The following is an 18,637-nucleotide window of genomic DNA, read 5'->3' on the forward strand; positions in this document are numbered from 1 at the left end:
TCACTGAAATGAATCTATTTTTTTCAAAGTAGATGATCACTCTAATAGTTCCTATCTAATGTTGCTGCCGCCTCCAAATCATGTCCTAATTAATGAGTTCCAGTAATATTACAGAAAAAAAATGTGGCTATTCAATGATCTAGTGCCTGTTTCTGACCCTGGAAAACATTATTCATTTAGGTAACTATTACTCATGAGAATTAGCACGCAAGAAGGTTGATTTCAGTAGGGGTGTTCTGCTCACAGTTCTCTATTAAATATATTAAATCTCTGCTACATCTCTCCACAGATTTGCTTTTGAAACCACGGACAATAGTACTTGCTTCTGTGAGCCAGTGATATTGAGAATTATCTACTGATGTGGATCAGATCCAGAAAATCACAGCCCGTCATTGTGTTTTTTCCCATCTCTTGCAAAGGTTCTTCGCACAGACCTCTCCTGTTAAAACCCCGGCTCGTCACCGCACGCCTGTCACCGGTGGGTATTTCAAAGCTTTTACCGTCAGGATTCAGCAATCTGCATCATTATGAATTCAGACTAGAATAATTACTGTCACTAGCTTTGCTCTAAAGTGTCTTCTGCCACACTTAGTACAGTTCATTTGCTAGAAGTACTCCTACATTATTACCATATCTACAAGCTATTTGTATTCAAATTCCACACGGTGGGGGTGAATGAGGAAGCCTCAGTTGATACTTCACTTTATGGGCAGGGTTTTGCCTGAGGTGCTTCGGCAGAACACAATGTTCAAACTGTGCCTGTCCCAATCATCCTGATGCTGCCCACCCAGCAGCTCCCACCTCCACCCACCCAGACAAGTCCGGGAAGTCCCCTGGACTCCTTGATCCCATCTCAAACTTCGTGTGCTGGCCCCAACTCCAGAAATGAAAGGGTTTCAGTTATAAATGTTTCTATATGGTGTTTTCAGAAGTAACAAAATGAAGTTATTTATTCCTGCTGTCTTCCCTAAATAATGCTCATAAGCACATCTAAAAATCCTGTTCACTATATCAAGAATTTAAAAGGCCTACAGATGGATCCTAATGAATAAATACAGACTTGAATTATCATAAACCAGGATTAAATTTCCTGTTCCAATACATTTTCTGAAGACCCTATTTATGAAGATGCAGATACCCACATTTAGGACTGACAGATAAGTTCATTCTCATGAAGAAAAAATGTGATTTCATGTTTGAAAGCTTAGCTAGCTATGAAGTAATAAATCAGCATTTTTTTCCCGAAACATTCTGGTATCTGAAGAAAGCGTCTGCTGATGGAAGCCAAGTAGTGAAGGTCAAACCTTCTGAGCATTGTCCAATTTTCACCTCTTCTAACAGCTTCCATTGACCTGCCCTGAGACATTAGAAAACTCGACTCAGTTTAGAAGGAAAATCAGAATCTTAGTATCTATTTGTGTAACTAACAGATGACTTCACATTAACAAGGACTATTTGTACACTTTAAAGAATTTTATGCGTTCCATTTGAAAAATGCAGTTGCTTCCCCATTCTGAAGGCTAAAAGCACTCAGTGAATCAGTCAATAAACCAGCAAGAATGTTCTTGGGGTTTTAGCAGGATTAATCTAGTTATGTTAGTTAGAAAGAGTTGTTAAAGAAAAAGAGCCCCAGTCTGACAGTTTATTTCGTCTAAATTAAATGATGGATGAAACCTAATGTGCTCCATGAAGGCCAGGTCTTAAAGAGAAAAACATCTTGGCGTATGTCTAACTGTAGGCTACACTCCTCTAAAATATGGTGCATTTAGTCTGAGAACCATTGTTACATTTAACAAGTGAAGTCTGGTCATGAAAAAGTTTGGGTTTGAACTCGGGGAGCAGACCGTGTTTGGTATGAATAACAACACTTTCAGCTTTTAGAGTGAGGAGCTGTCATTTTTGAACAAGACAAGTGTTACCAGAAATTAAGCTCATGACACTTCTCAGACGTGGGATGCCAAGACTGTATCACTTTCCATCACCGAATAGCTGATTTTTTCCCCCATTTGCCGCTGCCAGACGAGATGAGAGTCACAGGAGCATCGGCAGCTCTGCTTCTGGGAGCACATTATTCCCTACTCCAGTGTTCCGCTGGGATAGCGACAGACACAGAGATATCCTTTATAGTTAGCTGCAAGTTAATAAATTATTGACTCAGGAGTTTTTTTTGTATCAAAAAAATAACATCTTAACACATATAATCTGTATTTTGTATCTAACTAGGATGGATAACATTTTACTAAAAGTATTCATTTTACCTCATCCTGTAAAAAAATACTTATTTCATGAAAAGCTTGAGGCAACCAGAAAAGCGTTCTCTTAAAGGGATTCGAAGGGTGAAAAAAGCCCTTCAGCTAATGATATGCTTGTGAACTTTATTTTTAGAAGTTCTGTTCCTATAATACAATTACGTTCTATCTCACAGTAAATTCAAAGGCAGAAGATCTTATTTTTTCTCTCTTTTTGAGGTGTTGAACAGTTTATTATATATGACGAACGCTGCTCTCGTGTTCTTTCTTTTTTGGAGAGGTGGCTTTTGGGTGGGTCTTTGTGCATAAAGATACACTGTCGTTAACATCTGATACAATAAATGAGGGAGAACTTAGTTTTTTTCCAAATTATTGGTTCAGACTCTTGATCTTTTAATAAGACAGCACAGCACTAGATTTAAAAACTTCTGTCTGAAAGATACAACATCAGGAAAAAATCTGCATCTCAAGTATCAGTGTGACTCAGAAGGTGACTCAAGGAAATAATTTAACTTGCTGGAGGAATTACCACTTATTAAAGGAAACTGTCATGAGCTCGTAAAATGTCATCCCCAGCAATTCGACAGTGAACACAACTCATGTGAGATCTTCGTGTTCTGAGTGACCCGGAGAGAAACGTCGCACGCCCAGAGCGGTATCTACTACCATGGTATGCTGAAAAACGGGCAATAAAATGCAGAAGTTTTCAATCATTTGATAAATATGATAAAAATACTGTTTGATTGGCATAAATTGCATATACTAAATGCTTTATATAGGTCATCCGTGGTGCTCTGGAGGAGATTAAGGTCTCTGCTCTTCAGAATATTAACCTTGGTCCTGTGAACACACTGACTGCAAATCAGAGTTCCAGTAACCCCAGTGAGTGTTAGATCAGCATTTTTTTTCCAGGTTATTTCTGTTTTTCTCAATGTATTAAAATTCTGTAACTTAGTCGAGTTCTAGTTTGTTTGGCCTCAAAGGGAAGAGCAGAGACGGCGCCATCCCGGCCAGCCCAAAGCTGCAGGTTGGACACAATGCAGCGGAAAACCACAAAATTTATAGAAATATTGTGTGGGGTTTATAGTTCATTTGATTAGCTTCATGGAACAATGCTCTGCTTCCCTTGAAAAGTAATTCCACCGGTTTCTTTTGCTATTGGAAGACAAGGAACAGAAACGGATATTACAGGTTTTCAAGACTTCAGAATTTTATTCGCTTGTCAAGTTTAACATTTGTTATTACTAAGAAAGCATCACAGTATATTACATTTCGTTCAATTACCATGCAGATGTACACGTCAGCTGTTTGAAGTTATATTTTATTTCTTGACTTCCCATCCAGAACTTCTTACATTCAGTATCTCCCCTCCAGAAGTCACCGGCATCCTTTGCATTTTGCCCCCAATGGCTGCTCAGCCTGTCTCCGAAGTGTGATAATAAATCGCTTAAGTTCCTACAGCTGCTCTAGATAAATATCGTGTCCCTCAAATAGTAAAAAAAGGAACATTTACTGTTCTTAACGCGCTTTTCCCCGCAGCCGGATCGCCCGCTCCTGAGGAGACCCCCTGCGCACGCGCGCCACGCCCCGGCGCGCCCGTACGTAACGGGGCGGGGCAGCCGGGAACCGGAAGCTGGAGCCGCGGCGGCGCTGAGGGAGAGGGGCCCAGCGGAGCCCGCAGTTCGAGCCCCCTCTGCCCCGCTCCGCTCCCCGCGCTGGGCCGCAGCGCCGCCATGTCCAACATGGAGAGTATCCTCGGGGCTCGGCTGTGCTGGGGGGCGGCGCCGTGTCGCCCTCGGTCTCCGGTAGCGGGGGTGGGGGCCGTGGTCTGGGGATGAGGCCGCGGGGCCGGGCTGAGCTGCGAGCCGGCGCTCTCGGGGCCTGTGGCTGCTGTGGGGGCGGCGTGCGGGGCCTCCCCGGCCGGGGCCGGGCTGCGGAGCGGGCTCCCGTTCCTCCCGCGGCGGGAGCGGGGCGGCGCCGCCGAGGCCTTTCCCGGAGGGTTCGCGCGACACCGGCGGGAGCTGCGCGGGGGGAACGGGGGGAGCGGGCGGGCAGGGAACGGCAGGTTCGGCTTCTCTTCCCGAGGCGAGATCAGCCAGGCTGAGCCGGGGGCGAGGGGCGCTGGCAGCGCTCCCGGGGCTTCGTGGAAGGACAGCCCGAGGCGAAAAATGCGATTTACAGTGTGGAATGGTGCCCAGGGACAGACGATGTGCTGTGTATAGACTGGAACGATGTTGGCAGCCAGCTCATCCCCCCGAACAAACCTGACTGGCCGCCCTGCTGTTGAGAACACATTGCGTGCAGGGAAAGCCCTTGTGGGAGAATTTGATGTTCTTGCTGTATAAAACAGAAGCAACAACAACAACAAAAAGCCTTAAAGATGACGGGTGTCGGTGTGGTTGATCTGGCACTGGCGGTTGTTGGGGGCTGGCGGGAGCGCTGGGGCGGGTGACGGTGACTCATGGTGAAGTTCAGCTGCACTTGGGTTGTGGGACATCGAAAAAGACGCTTCGAGGGAGGAGCGAGTGTGAGCTCGTCATGGGACATGGGACGGGAGAGCCCCGGGCTGTCGTAATGCCAAAGGTACGTGCCCGTGCCCCGAGTGAGTAACTGAGGAAGTGATTTCAAAACAAACTGCTCTGCAACGCCGGTTCAGCGCGAGCGGTGGCAATAGGCGATGTTGTGCTTTACGTGGTTGCTCTGGTCTCTGAGCTCAAGTGCACTTAAATGAGCAACCTCAAGGTGTTATCCTGTGGATCAGTGCAATACACTTGTTGCTGCTGAAAGGGATGCTGGCCTAGGTTTTAAAGCAAAGCAATAGAAATATAAGTGGCTATTTTAGTGTTACTGGTAGCTACCTAGATGTACAGGCAACCTAGATGTGCAGGTAACCTAGATGTACAGGCAAAACTGTTACCTCTTTGTAACCTGCCATGTAACATTTACAGGATAGGATAACAAATACATCAACAAACTTCCGAATGTCTTCAGGTCGCTGTCAGAGCTCTTAAGATCATGGCTGGACTTTAAAGGAAAGAAAGACAGTTCTGGAATAGTTTATGTACTTGAAATATTAAAGCTCAAGTACCTCATAGTGTTTAGTTTTATGTGCTTCCACTTAACTGTTAAATATCTTATTACGGGTTATCAAGAGATGTCATGAAAGAAGCTTATGAAGCTTTGTACTTCCATTTTGTTTGAGAAGGACTAATATTTGGAAGCTTTAATCAACAGTATTTTAATAGTATGGGGTTTTAAATTGTTATTTTTAGAGCACATGCTTTATTCTCTTTCAATAGCAGTTCTGTGCAATCATTCTAAGTCGCTACAAAGTCTTGTTCTGCTGTATTCTTAGAGCTTTCGGCTTAAGCAGGACTTGAATTTTTTGAAAAGAAAAGTTTCTCTTGCTGACTGCCGTATTCTTTCCCCAGAAGTCAGATGATGGAGCTGACCCCAGAATCGCTCACGTGGCCCAGGGCTGGGAGGCTGCTCTCCACAGAAAGGAGTTGCGTGAGCAATTTAATTTAAACCCCAGATCACGCTGCAGCTTGGAAGGGCAGCCCGGCCTCCTGGTTTATACCTGGGCGCAGTCAGCCAAGCCCTTTTGCTATTACACTGTTAATTTGTCTCATTCCTCAGTGGTTTTCTTTTTTTTTTTTTGGATGGGAGATTCCGGGCAGGCCAGTAAGCCGCGCTTGCATTTCACGCAGAGTTAAACATTCTGGGTGTGTGAGTGAAAGTATTTGGCAGAGTCAGACTTTCCTCTTGGGGAGGTTCGGTTTGTTGTATTTATCAGTCTGAAATAGGTTTGATGTTAAATGGAGCCAGTTTGGGATCTGAAATTATTTTTTGTGGCCTCACGTTTTAGAACCCGGTGGCATTATAAGTGTGAAGCGGCTTGGTAGGTCTTGTGTGAATTTCAAGGGCTTACTTAAATAACATTTTCCAGGTTTTATCATCATATCACTGACGGGGAAACACAATATATGCCAGGTTTGGTAGTGCTTTAAACAGGAGGGCAAAAATACTACAATGTAAGGATTGATCCTGTCCTTGGACCCTTAACTTGAGCTGCAGAACACCTGTTTAATTTGAAGTTTGCTGCAAAGGAGCTCAATAGGAACTCAAAAAAATGCGACAAAGAAGAAAAGGCCGAGAAAGCTAAAATTAAGAAGGTAAGCGGTGGGCCTGAAACCAGCTCTTTAGATCTGGTCTTTACATATTACAGCAGGAAAATATCCAGTGTTTTTACCATTTTCCTGGTATGCATGCTAGTAATATTGTGATAGATGCTTGTGATTCAAAACGTATGATTATAAATTTTCCCACACTTATTAATAAATGTGAGGATACATTCTTGTGAATCTTTTTGTACAGCTTTTGGCATTTGCTTTCTGAGAAAATTGTCTTGTATGTGTATTGTTAGAGACTTGTTTTCAAAGTTGAAAATATTTAATCTCAATGTCTATCATCTTGTGTTAAAAAGACTTATGAAGAGAAACTTCAAAGTAGTTTGAGTCCCTGAAGTAGTAAAAAGAGGCTAAATTTATTTGACTGTATTTTTGTCCATGAAATACAACCATACCAATTGTATCTGTGTTTGAGTCTTTATGCTGAAAATGTTTTTAGGAATGAGAGAATTCTGTTTCTGTAGCTCTGTAAAACCTTCTACTTGAAGTGCATGCTTGGGACCTTCTTGGGCAACAAGTCAGGGGTTCACATCTTGGAAAAAGTTTGAGAAGTATTGGGAGAGGAGGGTGGGGTTTATTTTCTCTTCTAATAGGGAAGATATTGTGATGCATTGATGCTTATTTCAATAATAGGCTATTCAGATACCACGTTTACAAGAGAAAGGAAGGTTAAAATGCTCTTTCTTTTTTTTTTGCTTTTTTTTTCCAACAGGCAATTCAGAAGGGTAACATGGAAGTCGCACGAATACACGCGGAAAACGCGATCCGCCAGAAGAACCAAGCCATCAATTTCTTGCGCATGAGCGCCAGGGTGGATGCTGTGGCAGCCAGAGTTCAGACCGCAGTGACCATGGGCAAAGTGAGTCTGTTTTCACAAATCTCTTGCAAGAATGAGACCTCTGATTCTCTTAGAAGTGACTTAATTCTATCTATAATGAGCTGAAAAGTTTCAGTTTTGGGTTTGGGTGTGGCCAATAGTAAATAAAGAGCTGGAATCCCCCTGGCAGCGGCTTTTTAGAAGCAGATTGCTGTCTGCTGTGTTTTGGAGGTGGTAACTCCTCTGAGCTGTTACTATTCTTGTTCCTCTGTGTTTTACTGGTTACACTTAAGATTATTTTGCAAAGATACTGCACCGCTTCCAAAAACATGAAATCATGATGTAGGATGTGTGATTCCAGAATTTTTTTTTAGCTCTTCAGCCAGAGAGCTTATTCTGCCGTGTGATCTGGATACCAAATATGTCCCTTCACAATTGACAGGTCTACACAAGTTAATGCCATCTGCACCTCAGTTTTTAGTGAATTTAAGCCCAGAACCTGTATTTCAACTGGTTAATTTATAGAATTTTAAATCGTGGGAGCTGTAAAAAAGCAGTGGTGTTCTAAATGGCGATAGGGTGTGCCCTACTATTTCATACTGCGGATAGAGATAAGAGAGCTTGGTAAGAAACTGCTTGTTTTAGTTGCTTTGTAATAATTTCCTTTACCTCATTCCAGGTAACGAAGTCGATGGCAGGGGTAGTTAAGTCTATGGATGCCACGCTGAAGAGCATGAACCTAGAAAAGGTAAATAGAAACTTATTCTTCTTGGAGGTGCACGTCAAAAGCAGAAAGGGACATGTGTTTTTAAAAGGGAAATTCCAACCAAGAGAAAAGGTTTTGCAGTGAGGTTGGTAGATCCTGGAACAGGTTCCCCAGTGTGGTTGTGAATTCCTCAGAAGTGGGGACGCTCAGAGCCTGACTGGAGAGAGCCCTGATCAACCTGCTTCAAAAGTTCCATCAGCTTCAAAGGGGGACAAGTTCTCATTTCCAGAAGCTTCTTGCAGCCTTCATTGTACTGTGATTCTATTTTTGCCAGTTCCGTTATCTCCAGATCACTGATTTCATTCATATTTTCAACAGATATCTGCACTAATGGATAGATTCGAGCATCAGTTTGAAACACTAGATGTTCAGACACAACAGATGGAAGACACGATGAGCAACACTACGACACTAACAACGCCACAAGTGAGAATAATATTTATTTTCAAGCGGTGATCTTAAATTATGTGTCTAAACTATGTGGAAATATCTGATTCTCTTCTTTCTACCAGCTTTGAGACATGGCAACAACTGAAGCCTTTTCACTTTTGCTTTGTGCTTCTTTGTGATGAAGAGACTTTGCCATTTTAGTCACAAGTACAGCGGATCACAAATACGTATTTTAGTCACTGCTATATAGGAGGCTTTATTGCAGATTGTCTTAAACTTTAACTCTTCTACTGAATAAGCTGCATTTTGATGAGTTCTTAATGAACTTCTGAACCATAAGACACTGCGGTGTTAATTATCAAAGCAGAACATGCTGTAAGGAAATAAATAGTTTGAACTCACTGATATTAACAAAATGACATTAGTCACCACCAAATTAGTAGTAGTATGTGCAATGGAATGGTTGTAATTACCTACTTGCAATTTATGGACATGTGTTTGCCAAAATAGATTCTTAAACAGTGCTTTACATAGTTAAGAGTCCCGAACACCGACCCCCTCGTGCTATTCCACAAGGGACTAAATGTGCTGTTCCAACAGACGTTTTCTCAGAGAGAAATTTACTGGATTTAGTGCTTTGTAAATAAAAGAAACCTAAATCCAAATCCAAAAACTAAATCTACTATAGATGGGCTTTTTTTCTTTGAGCAAAGCAATGTTTTAGTAGCTAATAATCAGCAGTTGATAACACGTAAAATATTCCAGTGTATGTTTGATCTTTTACAGATAAGTTTAATTCTTTAGAGGCATTGTTTTAGAAGCTGGAGTTCGATTAATGGGAATTTAGCCTCTGCTCCTGATTTTTGAGTTCACACAGGGCCCTCTGGTGGTGAAGCACAAAAATGTTCTGTGACAGACAAGTAGCTTTGAATCAGATTGGTTAAAATAATTTCTGTTCTCTCAAGATTTAACAGAAGAGCTTGTCAGAAATTACAAAATGCAGTAATCAGTTTTGTTCCCTTTACCCTAGAACCAAGTGGATATGCTTCTGCAGGAAATGGCAGATGAAGCAGGGTAGGTGAAATTTTGAGTGACTATTGAATAAATCTTGGTTCCAACAACCCTTCCTGGTTACCTTGAAGGTCACATACCCCTGTATTAGATGTGTTTGTCTCTTGGAAGCAGAGAAGAATCAGCATTTTCCTTTCACCTCTGGGCAACATTCTCACGATACTTTAGTTGCCAGTATTTTATTTTTTCACTCAAAGCTACTGTGGATATCAGGATGCAGGGGTGGTTGTGCAAAAGCCTAAAATCATGTGTCACTTGTCATGTCAGGATAGCGTTTTATTATTGACTTGGATTTGCTGTACAGTTAGCAATCCTTGCCATGGTTCTCCACACTTTTCCTCTTTTTTTTCTCCTCTTACAACATTAAAACTTCCTGTAGTTCTGCTCTCCCAATTAGATGTTGCAAAACGGGTTCTCATGACATATTTAAGCCTTTAGGGATATACTGAAATATTTCAGAGAATTTTACTTGCCTTTTTGGTGACACATAAGTTGGCTTGAGGAGAAATACTTTGGACAATTTTTTTAGTAAAACTTTTTTATGAGTGAGCTTTTTTGTTTGTATATGTGCCATGTCTGGTACACATCTGCTAAACAGAAATGTTGCTCAGTCCTGATTAAACTGAATTTATTTAGCTGTTGTTATTTATAATATATGACTTGTCTTCTTGGTAATGAGACAAATTTACTGATCAAGTTGTCTAATTAGCTGGAGTACAGCGTCCATGGGATGCTGATGGCCTCATGCTATCTCAGTATTCCTCTGCTTGTAAATTATTGTGCTGATTCCTTTAGCCGTGTATGCCTGACTTAGGTTTTTTTTGTCATGTTTTCTCCTGTTAGTCTTGATCTGAACATGGAGCTACCTCAAGGACAGACGGGTTCTGTTGGTACAAGCGTTGCCTCAGCAGAGCAGGTAAATGTTTGATTTAATTGAAATCGGCGTGACAGGAGAATTGATGTCCGGGTTGCACAGATCTTCTGCTGATTTGCTTTTCCCATTCTAGGGGAATATATTTGAGGGAATGGAAAGAGGACAGTTTATTTTTGTCATCCTGTCTTTGTAGAGGAGGCTTTAGGGAGCCTTATCTTAACCGACCGATCTTTGGGAAGCCCCGAGTATTCCCCATTCTTTTAAAGTTCCGTTTCACCTTATACACTCTAAAAGGTGATACATTAAAAAAACCCAACAACTAAACAAAAAAATCCACAACCCCCCCCCAAAACCAAACACAAATAAAAACAACCAAAAAACCCCACCAAAAAAACCCCAAACCAAACGAAACTGTCTCTACTTGATGCTTTCTAAAACTCCTTCCTAGATGTCTGCTGCTGGAGGTAACACAGTTGTACAGACCTCTGGTCTGGCCTTAAGCAAATCTTAAGATAATTTCAGATCGTCTGGACATGAAATTGCTTGACCATCCCAGAACTTTGCAAAGAATAATTCTGATGCTACTGATAGCTGGTTTCTTTTTCTCTCACAATTCTGCAGGATGAACTGTCACAGAGACTGGCCCGCCTACGTGATCAAGTTTAAGTGAAACGAAGCTGCGGTTCTTTGGATGTGCTTTCAAAAAATACCCTTTCTGTAACTAACCCTTCACTACACTAGAAAGGTGTCTCCGGTATGGCCTGGATGTTGAATATTTGTAATATAGGGTATTTCACTCCTAGCTTGCTGCACTTTCTAAATACATTAACCCAAAATATCAACTCTTTAATGTCCTTTTCTGTAAATTTTGAAGTTGATATATTTTTTGCAAGTTTTTTTTCACAAAATCAAGTTGATATTCTAGGTCAGTTAGTAATGTTGGTACATTCTAGCTAAAAAAAAAGCAGAGTGTCATTGATATATATTTTAAATTATGAAGTGATTTTTTTTTTTCTTTTTAAATTATGAGGACTGTTTGTGGTTGGAGAACTGACGTATTCAGTTCAGGTGATTGTTGTAGACAACTCTCATACACAGCCAAACTCCTGGAACGTGCAACAGCGTGGACTTCATGGAAAGTACACTTGGTAAAACAAGTCAGTGGACTTCAGTCTGGATTTTTTAGTCTTTTAAAGCCAGGGTAATTGTACTGAAATGAGTTGTTCAGTTAGAAAATGAGTTACCAAAAGCTGTTTTCACATAATTGAGAACTTATACGGTGTCATCACTTCAGTACAGGAGGAATAAAATCTATTTTTCAAGTGTCTGTCAGTTGTGTTGAATGCTGCAGCTCGCTTGCCAACGTTAATGCCAAGTGCTGCGGCTTCTCTGCTTTTCCCTTCTCAGTGTCCAGGGGGGCAGCCAGTTCTCCACTCACACCTCTGCTCTACCGACAAAACATCGAGTTCCTGGGAACAGAGAACTCACCCTACCCATTTTTTATAGATTCAAGCTGAGAAGCCTCATGTGAAGTAACTGAAGCCCCTTTTCTCCATTCCTTCCTCTGTCTTTGCTTTTAATCTGCTCGTTTTTTTATACATAAGGATGAGTCTTGTGATCGTATTCTACACTTCAGTGTTCTTCCATGTGTGAAAAAGGCTTTTGTAGTTTTTCCTCAGGCTCAGATCTCCCCAAAAAATGATTTGTAAATGATTTGTAGTATTCCAGTTGTACGGAGAAGCGGGTTGGTTTCAGTGATCCCTTGAACCCCTTTGTATTTCAGCAGCTTCCAGCTCTGGCTGCAGTTGTGAAGTAGAGAAATGATTGTAGAAATTGTAGCTGAGGCTACTTGTGATGAGTTGTGATAAGCAGTGCTGTTAAAAATCTCTCTCTGAATTTCTAGTCTTTTTGTTTGTTTGTTTCATCTTCATAGGGATGAGGGAAGGTGTGAAGCATTAGACTGAGTTCTTAATTTGCTGGTGTTCAGGATCACATGGGTTTTCCGGTGTTGGGGAAATATTTAGGACAAAAAAATGCTTTCTTAGTCAAGCAGGATTTTTCCAGTGAAAACATGCAAAAATGATGAAATGCTTCAGAGCAGTGTCAAACTATTCTTTGAATGTGTTATTCAAATCACTTTGAAGGTTTAACAGGATGTTACATACTGAAGCGTTCAAGGCTACTGTAAAAATAAGATATGGAAAATAAGATGCACGATTCCACAACATTTTAGGTTGTTTCGTCTATCTCACACTGGCAGCCTAAACCAAAACGGTTTGTTTAAAATGTGGTCCTTTCACTTGTATACATTGATTTTTGAAGGAGCTTTCTTTTAAACATCTTGCATGTTCCTCCTGTGAACAGGAGGAATTGGGAGGTGTTTAAAAACCTTGTACTCGCATCTGTAGTCTTGGTACAATCTTTTCAAATCATTAATAAAGCCTCTTAGGAAAGGGACTATATGCTACTTTTTCCCCGAGCTCCTTCTGAACAATATAACAGAACATTAGTGGTAAATCTATGCAACCAGGTTACCTGCAGTTGTGGTAGCCGCATGTTTGTGCATTTGCCTTATGGAACTTACTCTTTTATATTCGGTTACTTCATATCTGATGATTGGATTGGGAAGTTCCTGTCACGTCATAAATCCACCTCCGAGTTTACTGTGCGGTTGTTTGGTGGTGGGTTTGTACGGTGAGCTCACAGGGTGTTCAGTGTTTGACATCAGATGACTTCAGCTGGCCAATTTTAATGGTGATTATTCTGCTTTTAGACCATTCCTGGGCATTCCCAAACTATTGGAGGGGGTGGGCAGCAATTCTGGGATCTGTAGATTTGATTTTTGGATGATGTTGCTTTGCCGTGAGCCTTGGCCCTCTGGAGGAATTTAAAGGGAAACGAGGCTGATTAGATTGCTGCAAGGGAAATGTTAAGTAAACTTCATTATCTTCCTGGCTATGCACAGCCCGTCCTGTAGTTTTGATCTCATCGCAGGCTTGCTAACTCCAGTACCAGAAGCGATTCGTCTCATTTTTCTTTTAAAGGGTTTAACAAACAAACATAAAGGCTTGACTGCCATAATTAACGTCACCTCTGCGGGACTATGATGCAAAGAGCTAGGTGGGCTTGGGGAGAAATACGGGCTTGAAACATTGGATTTTTCCCCTTCCGACTTCACTCCCAGAGCCAGGATTTGGTACCAGCTGCTCCTGTGCACAGAGATCCCGGGGAAAAGTTTCTTTTCTCTTTGGAGGCACTCGCGTCTGCGAGCTGGCGTTCAGAACATTTCAGCAATTACGTTTGGAATGTATATATTTTTCTCCAGTCTTTTGGAAATGCTTATAACTGGAAGTTGCTCTTAGAGCAATAGTTGAGTTTCGTGTCCTTCCCCCATCCAGGCTCTCCAAACATTTGCTGTTTGCAGGTCAGCTCTGGCTCCTCACTCCACAGTAACTTATTTCTCTTGTCAGTTGCCCGTCTGTGTTTGCAGAAGTTCATTTCATGTTAAATAAATCGTATTTGATTTTATGTAACCTTATTACTAGATAGTATTTCAATATTTATGTTTATGAGCAGACACATCGAAAGTGAAACATTGCTTGAAATGTTGCAAGATGTTTTTTTTTTCTCTTGGTTAGTAAAACTGCTGGCGTATGGTAGCGTTAATCTTTATTCATTTTAATTCCAAAACTGAAAGCCATGAGGAGCTTCAGGTGAAAGGAGAGGGAAGGAAAGCAAGAGCAAGAACTTCAGCTTCTTTGGTTGCAATGGGATGAAATGATCAAGTTGCCTTTGTGGAGATCCTCAGAGCCAAAACAATAGTGAAATTTTATAAATATAGACAGCAACTGTGTACAGAAATAAACTCTGAAGCTGGTGACATGTATAGAAAAGAGAATAATTTTTGTAGCTCTGGTAGAGTTCATTTTGAAAACTGCTTTACTTGTTTGGGACGATTTGTAAATGTAACTGCAAGTGGTAAATAAAATTGTACAGACAAATGATTTCAGCTGCGTTCCTGGGTTACACGGCTGTTTGTTGGGGTGCGGTACAGGGAGAAACAAGCACATCATTGGTATTTTCCTGGGAGAGGATAATCAGAAAATTAAATCTTTATGGAGACAAAATAAGAAAGTAAAGTGGGAACTACTGAGAAAGATTTGGGGCAAGAGTTTGGGGGGTAATTGAGGTTAACAACATAACATAAAATTATTTAAAATTTTATTTTATTTTATTTTTTTTAATGTTTAGTCTGGTATGGAACGTATCCCTTGTGCTTAAACATCTGAGAGGGTTTTCTGTCCTTCCCATAGATAACAAGGGGTCACATGGAAACCTGGCAGGAGATGGTGAGGAGTTTGTCTCCCCTGGAGCCAGAAACCTCCCACTTTTTTTTTTTTTTCCTTCCCCTCCCATTGTTGTTGGGAACCAGCAGAGGGAGCCTCAAGCTTTGTTTTTGCGTAGGTCCTACATAAATTATTATTTTTTTAAATTCTTAAAGAGGACTTTTGCAGGTTCTTAACGAGCTGGTTTAAGGAACCTCTGCGGTGGAACCTCGGTCTCCGGGCAGGACCTGCCCAAAGCGGGGCTTTAATTCTTGCCTAAAAGCTGCTTTTTTTGCACAAAATACAACCTGGAAACCCATTGCAGCTCATTTGTGTCAACATCTCACCACCTTCACTAAACGCCCATCTAAATGTCTCTTTGCTGCCTTTAGCCGTTAATTCAGGACTTGGAGATCTACTGGTAGGAGCGCGATAGTGAATAACTTGGTGCCTAAAACTACCTGGAAATTGTTTAATTTTTAAGTCCTTTGGGGTTTCTTTAGCTGCTGTGTCATTGTTTTCATTTTGTTTTGGTTTTTTTTCCCTGTGATGATAATTCTATTTTGTATGGAAAGAAACACATACTGTGTGCTGATGGAAGATGTATTTTCATAGAGAATTTCTTATTGGAATTGTGGCCTACATTGAGATTTGATTTCATGAAGTCTTCACCTTCATTTTAAGATTCTGTCCATATAGTGCTTTGCATTTTTTGGCTTTGGTGTGAACAAAACTCAAGCTCTTACCCAGACAAAGGTGATTTCGGAAGGTAAAAGTACTAAAGCGTCGCGTATTTCTCACCTAAAAGCTGCGTTACTGTTGTGGTGACCTGCGCGTGTTGCTTAGGATTATTCTAAACTTGTGAAGTCTGAGTGAAACCTTCCTTTTTTGTTGAAGTCTAAAGCAATAAATGTCATGTGCCAACAAGTATTTGCATCTGACAAGATAATAATCAGCCTAATTTAATTTCCCTGCTATCTGTTTCGTAATTCTCTATTACAATCAATTTCTGTCAAAATGAACTGTCTGGGATAGTAAAACATTTAAAAACTTCATTTAAAGACATTCTTTATACACATTTTTTAAGCTTTTTTTTTTTTTAAGGTCAATTTAATATCCTCGCATCTCTAGATCAGACACTTTGCTTTGTTCTCGTCACAGTCAGGACTTTCTTCCTTGTCTCTGGCTGCAAAGCGGGTTGACGTTGGAGCCGTTGAGCTCTATTCCTGTAGCCGGTGATTCTTCAGGTCCCGGTCCGAAGCCCCAGCGTTTGGGTCTCGGTGCGGAGGAGAAGCAGCGAGTCCCGCTCAGAGCGTTGTAAATTAGTTCCAGGCTCCACGAGGTTGCTGGAACTAATGGCTGTGACCTGGAAGTGGATAAAGTCCGTAGCAGCAAGGTCAGCTTTTCCTCTAGTAATTTGACAAATAGAACCTTTTTTTTTAAAATTTATTTTAAAGGCTACATACCCCATTTGTTCTTTTGTGATGGGCATCGTTTCCGCATGGAAGTGATCATAATTTTCCAGATTTCTGCTGATTTCTATAGCAGGTGCCTTAATTTATTAATGCCAGAAGAAGGGAGAGGTTCAAAAGCAACAAAAAAAGGATTCCTGGCAGCAACTGTATATCAAAGTCATCGCTCATCCAGTTATGTTGCTGTAAGTATTTGGCCACTGCTTAAGAACTTGATGTCTCTATACAAAATGTGTATTTCTAACAACTTCTTCTGCAGAGATAATTGTGTTTGTAGATAGCAGGAGTATCAATATGTGTTGGTGCTAATTACTGCATTTAATGGCACTGCTTTTCATCCAAGTATTTAAAAAATACGCCGTACGGTAAAGATTAATACTTACCAAACCCCAGGTTGTCATGTGTGTAGCATGTTTAAAGCAGCAAATATAGAATATCCTGGGTTCTCTTTCAGCTGTAACGCTCTTGTTGAAGTTTTACAATTGTGGGTAGAGTATTAAACAGACCAGGGATTCCCAAGCTCTTCGTAAAGCTTTATGCTGATGTTTGGGAAATGGGGATGTTTCCTGAGGATACTACTCACCGAATCGCACAATTATCCCTCCTCCTGCTCGTAAAAGATGTGGATCTCACTTATTATTGGATATAAACTCAGCAGCAGCGACTGCGATTTATCTGTGCTCTAGCGGGAGGTGAACCTTGCTCCCCAAGGGCGAAAGGTTGAGGGATGCGTGTCTTGTTTACCTGCGCTTTTCAGATCATATTTTCCTGTAATCTATTGAGCAGACGCACCATTTTGTCCCTTGGCGTACAACAGGATTCCTAACGATGTGCGTAATTACTACCAAACTGCTCAGGAGTGACAGATGCCAGCAGAGAAGAAGAGTCAAAGCCGGGTTTGTTGGCCGCAGGAATTCAGCCAGGCTTCCCCTCCCATGGAAACGTCTCCCCCGTAAGAGCACAGCGATGTCTGTCTGATTTACACACAGCTCCGGCGGGGGGATAAAGTCCTATCGGATGGTTTTCGCATGGCTAAGGGGAAACTGGCTATTTATGAATAGGAATGAGCAGGTCTCAAACCATCAATGGATCTGAAAATCCAAATTTGGCTCTTTTGAAAGGTATTAAAAAAAAAAAACCCAAACACACATGCACAACTGTACCAAAACTATAGATGCATGGAATTAATTCAACCAGTGTAGCCACTGCTGCCTTTTGACACTTTTGAGGCTTTTTCTCTTCGCTGAAACTATTACATTCAGACATTTGCATGTCATTGCATACCGAAGTGGGCATTTGGACTTAATTGTTGGCCCTGCTGCAGAGCTGTTGTGTACATTAATCAGCCAAGGTATGTGCCTGGGTCACATGTGACGCCGGGGCTGGTTCACAGACACAATAGGATGGAGAAGATGCAGCAACACAGCTGCTAAACATATTTACCATCGCCTGGTTAGTCACACTCCTGGAGTTTTAATTGAATTACCTTTGACAGTGAACAGCCAAACCTGGTGGGTGATCTCCTAAATTTAACTGATGAATGGGCTCCCTAAAATCAATTAGTGTCCCGGGCTGTGAGCATGAACACATCCTGCGGCTCTGCAGGGACAGCGGAATGACAGCAGCAAATGTGAGCCGAAGCGAAAGCGCACATCTCCTGCGGCCGCTGACCCCTGCTCCCCGCGTGAAAGAAAAACAGGAGCCTAACAGGAGCTGAAAGAATCTGCCAGTAAATCACCGGAGCTCTGGTTTGCAGAACTGATACAGGATGCTTCTAAACCGCTTGATTGATGCCGGGCAGTATATTAAAAGCAAGACACAGCGGAGCTGCTGCCAAGGACCAGCTCTGCATCGATGCACCAAGCTGTAAGAAATACCAACTATTCACTTCATTATTTTTCAGTTAGTGGGTAGCCAAGAAGAATTAAGTGTCTTCTATTCATTTGCTACAGTGATGGGGTCCTGGCTGTAGCCACGGAGAAGCCCTCGGGCTTTTGGAGGGCTGGTTGTTATCTGAATAATCAACCGATGGCAAAACGCTGGAGGTTCCTCTGACCTTTGCCTCATCGCAACCCGATTCCGCGCACCCTTCAGCTGGAGCATGTAATGAGGTGCAGATGCGACAGATCCGATAATTGAATACACACAAACATTTAAGGGACTTTCAGGCTGGGACAAACTGATGAAGGTGGAGAAACTCTTGGGGCTCCTGGCTCTGGGTTTGGGGCTGGGTGGAAATTGGGAAGGAAAAGGAGTAAATAGGATTTCAGCTTTTGAGAATTTTTAGCAGGACCTCTTGCGACATGACAAGGTATGATGGTTGTAAACCAAAGGAGGGGAGATTCAGGCCGGACATAAGGAAGGAATTGTTGGCCCTGAGGGTGGTGAGAGCCTGGCCCAGGTTGGCCAGAGAGGCGGTGGCTGAACCATCCCTGGAGACATCCCAGGCCAGGCTGGACGGGGCTCTGAGCAACCTGAGCTGG

The 18,637-nt window shown here is 41.9% G+C and overlaps 1 protein-coding gene across 1 annotated transcript; it reads left to right on the top strand.

Moving 5' to 3' along the window:
* Nucleotides 1-3,868: 3,868 nt before the first annotated feature.
* On the top strand, nt 3,869-14,348 carry CHMP1B (charged multivesicular body protein 1B). Its single transcript, XM_065643586.1, has 8 exons — nt 3,869-3,998; nt 6,327-6,424; nt 7,152-7,298; nt 7,936-8,004; nt 8,341-8,448; nt 9,443-9,486; nt 10,327-10,399; nt 10,979-14,348. Exons 1-8 carry the CDS (start codon nt 3,983-3,985, stop codon nt 11,021-11,023), a joined length of 600 nt encoding a protein of 199 aa, XP_065499658.1. The 5' UTR covers nt 3,869-3,982; the 3' UTR covers nt 11,024-14,348.
* The last annotated feature ends 4,289 nt before the right edge of the window (nt 14,349-18,637 follow it).

The sequence above is a fragment of the Caloenas nicobarica genome, chromosome 12, assembly GCF_036013445.1.
Source record: "Caloenas nicobarica isolate bCalNic1 chromosome 12, bCalNic1.hap1, whole genome shotgun sequence".
NCBI classification, from domain to species: Eukaryota; Metazoa; Chordata; class Aves; order Columbiformes; family Columbidae; genus Caloenas; species Caloenas nicobarica.

What these genes read in the sequence shown, in the direction of transcription:
- CHMP1B (XM_065643586.1), top strand. An exon ending in AGAGCATGAACCTAGAAAAG is followed by an intron (nt 8,005 to 8,340) that starts GTAAATAGAAAC and finishes TATTTTCAACAG; the next exon opens with ATATCTGCACTAATGGATAG. An exon ending in GCGTTGCCTCAGCAGAGCAG is followed by an intron (nt 10,400 to 10,978) that starts GTAAATGTTTGA and finishes ACAATTCTGCAG; the next exon opens with GATGAACTGTCACAGAGACT.